We start from the raw sequence: 5,268 nt of genomic DNA, 5'->3' as shown, positions 1-5,268 counted from the left end.
TAGTAGTCAATAACTCATAATTGGCGCATGAACAAAAAAATTAAGGGGACACTTATAACTAGTCCAAATAAATTTAGAAATGAATTTAAATGAGAATTCACGTTATTTTGTAAGAGATTAATTTATTACCCGACACCTCAAGAAATAGGGTAGTGTTTTTCGCATATATGTGTGTCTATTTTTTGGTATGCTGCGTAGCCCCAATAGCTTGAAGGATTGTAACATATAAGGATTTTTATCTATTATCAATTTACGCACACTGTCAATGAGAACGCCATACCCAACATACAAAAATATTTTATGGAAGAAGAAAATTAATTACATAAAATGTTTAATTGAATTTATATTAGGTTTTTGGTAGTACATACTATAATTTAATAAATGTTTATTTTATAAAGTCAAACAACATTTTGTTCAAAACATTTTTTTCATACAATCAACAGTTTGAACACAATTAATAAATTGATATAATACTTTAAGAATATACATTATAACGAGAACGAATTTAACAATATCGTTTTAGTGGCAAATAATTTTTATAATAAAACTACTAAAATCGATTATTTATTTTTATTTTTGTAACAAAACTAATACACTGCTACACAAATTTTGATTCCCGATTTTGTGGGATTTAATTATAATATAATTAAAGTTTTAGTCGCCTGTAATTAAAATTCAATTCAAATTAGTAAGTATTAGGTATGGGACCTTTTCACAGTCGTTTTCATGTCAAAATCGGATGTTACAAGTTCGACTGTGAAATACGTCCAAGTGAAATGAAATCAAAATCCAAGAGAAATAAACAAAAATTTTATTTAAAGTCCATCAATTTTTTTTGTTCAATTAAAACTTAATGGGGTATCATCCAAAAATTGGCCGTACCAAAATAGGTCCAATTTTATTTACGTGATGCATCAAACATGATCAAGATCAAATATACGGGCAAACAAAAAACGACCCAAAGATTTTACGTGATGCATCAAAGAACCCAACCAATTCTTCTATAGTCGACAAATTTTTTTCAAACAAGAATGTTACGCTCAAAGGCATCCTTTAGGCAACTTGAATTTGCCTTCGTCTTTCAGAGTTATTGAAATTTTGGAAACTATTGTTTAAAAATACTTATAAAATGCTTTTATGCGGCAAAACATCACTGCAATCAAATCAATTAGAAAATTTTGCCCATTATTTAGAATACAAATATAATACTTTATGAGACAGGTAAGTCCACATCGAAAGACAGCAACACAGTGGAACATACTTATGTTGCATGTTCTTGGAAGTTTCTAGGTGGTCCATGTGCTGTGAAAATACTTTGAACGATTTTCGTTATTGTTCCTGTTTCAAAAACTACAGTCAGGAACAAAATATTGCTCTCTTTCTTTAGCGAGGACTTAGCTTTACACATTTTTTCGATATTGTCTATTCTCTTGGATAAATGACGATAGATGTTAATTACCTTTGAAGATTGCCATTTAATCGTTTTAATTGTTGATATAAAGCCGACATCTTATTGGATCGGTTTCGTCGACCTGGGCATTCACATAAGCAACACTCTTTACCGTTTCCTGCGGATGAATCCCAATTATCACCATTAAATATTTCTTCAGACCAAGGGAAAGGAGGCTGGTCGTCTGGTCCGCCTGGATACTGATTTTGATCGATGTCATAAGGCCTGGCGTAACCCATGCCATTAGACTCATCAATATGACTGTCGAGATCTGTTAGGCCAACTCCAGAGGAAGGGTAATTAGGATTAATATAAGGTTCATAGCTCTCATCGGTGTAAATTTCATCAGATCGGTAGCCACCTTGACCAGAGTCGTTTTGGTCATTGCCGTAGTCATATTGACCGCTATAATTTTCAACATTGTTGTTAGGTTGAGAATCTCCGTTGGAGTCATAACCGTTAGAGTAAAAAACATTAGAGTCATAGCCATCAGGTTCATAACCGTTGGTATCATAAGCGCTAGGATCATAATCGTTCGGGTCATTACCGTAAGGATCATAACCGCTAGGGCCATAATCGTTGGAGTCAGAAGTGTTAGGGTCATAACCACTAGGATCATAATCGTTAGGGTCATTACCGCTAGGATCATAATCGTTGGGGTCATTACCGTAAGGATCATAACCGCTAGAGTCATAATCGTTGGAGTCAGAAGTGTTAGGGTCATAAACGCTAGGATCATAATCGTTAGGATCATTACCGCTAGGATCATAATCGTTGGGGTCATTACCGTAAGGATCATAGACGCTAGGGTCATAATCGTTAGGGTCATTACCGCTAGGATCATAATCGCCGGTGTAAGAATCATTCGGGTCATAACTGCTAAGGTCATAATCGTTTGGATCATAATCGTTCGAGCCTGAATCGCTAGGATCATAACTGCTAGGATCATAATCGCTTGGGTCATAAACGTTGGGGTCATAGCCGTTAGGGTCATAATCGTTCGAGTCTGAACCGCTAGGATCATAATCGTTAGAATTATAACCGCTAGGGTCATAGATATTAGGATCATAATTGTTAGGATCTGAACTAACAGGGTCATAACTGCTAGGGTCATAATCGTTAGGATCATAATTGTTAGGATCTGAACCAACAGGGTCATAATCGTTAGGATCATAATTGTTAGGATCTGAACCAACAGGGTCATAACTGCTAGGGTCATAATCGTTAGGATCATAATCGTTAGGGCCAGAACCACTAGGAACATAATCATTAGGAATGGAACCGCTTGGGTTATACCCATCACCTGTCTGCATTTGATTAAATACATTCTGCCAAGCAACTGTTAGTTTATCTTGTAGCGATTGCAGCGATGGTATAGGCACAGCACGAGATGCATGTTTTTGTTTTAGTGATAGTTGTTTTCTATTATACCGATTTAATTTGTTGGCAGAATATGGAACATGAATTTTTGGAGAAACGGGCATAGAGAATTTTTTTGGGTGAGTTGGTATTCTATTAGTTCTTCTTTCATTTGTATTTGGAAGCAAACTTTTATTTAAAATATTTTTCGTAGATTCCTTTAATGTTTTTTGCAGTTTTGAGGACTTTTGTTTTAAATTTATGGATTCATTTTTAATTTGGTTCAAGTTCTTGGCATAAACATAATCCGCAACTAAAATCTGGATTAATAATAAAAAATTAATACTTTCGGCGACAGTAAATATACCTAGTATTGCCTCACTTTTTTTAGTTTAGTAATAAGCAATGAATTGGCTCGTTACGGGCAGAATCGAATTGAGCGCTGCGTGTTTTATTAATATTAATAAAATTTAAGAGAAAATTCCTTGCATTTAAATAAGAAAACAAATCAATTTAGTAACGGTGAAGGATGTTTCTATTTCTTGAAAAAGGATGGTATTTTAATGAAATTTATTTCACAGAAATAAAGAAACTTTGAACACAAAATTTTACTTAAATTTCAAACAGCTCTATCTCTGCGAAAAATCATAGCTCATTTGAAAGCTTGTACTATCTAATTTTAGAATTTATTGCTCAATTATTTTTATCACCGCTTGCCGCTTTGCACGGTGGGTTGAAAGGATGAGAAAGGTTATCTCTAAATTTTAAATCAAGTTTAGAAGCGTAAAAAAATTTTGTTAAAACTATTTTACAACAAATTTGAGACCACTTGAAAGCTTGTTTATTTTTCTTAAAAATGAGCAATCAAGCATTTCCGTACGAGATTTTTGGACCAAAATATTCGCTTTTTAAGCTTAATGGACACTTCTTGATTTAAAATCTATCACTCGTTCACCTTTCCTTTTTTAAAAAACAGAATTTTTCTACATATTGGATTTTTTTTTTACCTGATCGCCATTTCATAAAAAAGGCGTTATTTAAAAGCTTATCGTGCTCATTAGAAAACTTGTACTTTCTAAATTTGGAATTCTATTGATCAAAAATTTGTATCGACTTTGTCGCTTTGTACTGAGAATTGAAATGGTAAAAAAAGTAAAATCCAACAAAAATTTTAAAAATTATTTATCATAAAATTTATTAAGACCGCTCGAAAATAGATTAGAAAACTAGAAAGAATTTCTGATGAGCACGATCATAAGATTTTAGATAAAGATTTTTTTTAAGCGGTCAGGTAAAAAAAAACCGAATATGTAGAAAATTTCTGTTTTTTGACATGTTTTAAAAACGAAAAGTGGGGGCGTGGTAAAAAAAAGGGAGTGGTAAAAGTGGAGGAGTGGTAAGGGGGAGTCTTAAAATTTTTGTAGGCTTCAACTTTTTTTACCATTTCAATTCTCAGTACAAAGCAACAAAGTCGATAAAAAATTTTGATCAATAGATTCCAAAACTAGAACGTGCAAGTTTTCTCATGAGCACGATAAGATTTTAAATAACGCCTTTTTTTTATAAACTGGCGATCAGGTGAAAAAAAGCCCAATATGTATCATGAAAAATTATGTTTTTTTTAAAACGAAAGGTGAAAGAGTTAGAAAATTTTTTTTAAAGAATGTACCAGGGCCTTAAAGAAGGCAGTTTAAGTTTTCGAATTATTTGAAAAAAATTTCAGTGCGATGATTAATTCAGATGATACACAATTTTAAACCCGAAAGTGTCCATTTAGCTTAGAAAGCGAAAATATCTTGGTCCAAAAAGCTCTTTAAGAAAAAAAAAACAAGCTTTCGAGTTGTTTCAAAAAATTTGTTGTAAAATAATTTTTAAAATTTTGGTACGCTTCTAAATTTTATATAAAATTTAAGGATAACAATTCTTCCCCTTTCCAAAGCAAGTTAACAGAAGCATTTAGTAAAAAATATGATTATGAAAGAAAAGATATTAAAAAAATATTCACCCAAATAAAAATCACTGTTTTCAGTTTTTTCATGATATTATTTATACTCTTAAAATTTATTATTACGAGATGGATTCATTTATCCAGTGTATGTGTATTATTCCACGATAAATACGTCGTTTAATTATTTTAAAATAATTGAAGTGGCGATTATCCAAGCCACTTACTTTTATAGATACGTCCAAAAATCTAATGGCCGAAAATCTGCGGTAATATGATATTTTAAAGTAATGATAAATAAAATGTTACTCAATATTAAACATTTGAAATTTATAATCAAGAAATTGATCATGTTTCAGCATTGATATTTTATCGACGATTGCCTCTATGTGCAGATTTATACTTTAAACAAGTGAAAACAAACAATTGACTGAGTTTAATGTTGAATAATCATGTATATACAGTGTTGATTACACTGTCACTTTACACAAACATTCATGTCACACATACATAA

At 31.9% G+C, this 5,268-nt stretch overlaps 1 protein-coding gene across 2 annotated transcripts; it reads right to left on the bottom strand.

Annotated features, from left to right (window-relative positions):
• Positions 1-615: 615 nt before the first annotated feature.
• Positions 616-4,867, bottom strand: LOC123292119 (GATA zinc finger domain-containing protein 14-like). Of its 2 annotated transcripts, XM_044872674.1 has the most exons (4): positions 4,815-4,867; positions 2,643-3,129; positions 1,460-2,597; positions 616-662 (listed from the first exon to the last, which is right to left on the bottom strand). In XM_044872674.1, the coding sequence occupies exons 1-4, from the start codon at positions 4,845-4,847 to the stop codon at positions 647-649; spliced, it is 1,674 nt and encodes a 557-aa protein (XP_044728609.1). In that variant the 5' UTR covers positions 4,848-4,867; the 3' UTR covers positions 616-646. The 2 variants fall into 2 exon arrangements, with proteins under 2 accessions (XP_044728609.1, XP_044728608.1); XM_044872673.1 differs by having other exon boundaries at positions 1,460-3,129.
• Positions 4,868-5,268: the final 401 nt, after the last annotated feature.

The sequence above is a fragment of the Chrysoperla carnea genome, chromosome 2, assembly GCF_905475395.1.
Source record: "Chrysoperla carnea chromosome 2, inChrCarn1.1, whole genome shotgun sequence".
Classification (NCBI taxonomy): Eukaryota; Metazoa; Arthropoda; class Insecta; order Neuroptera; family Chrysopidae; genus Chrysoperla; species Chrysoperla carnea.
This window is presented reverse-complemented; position numbering and strand designations above follow the sequence as displayed.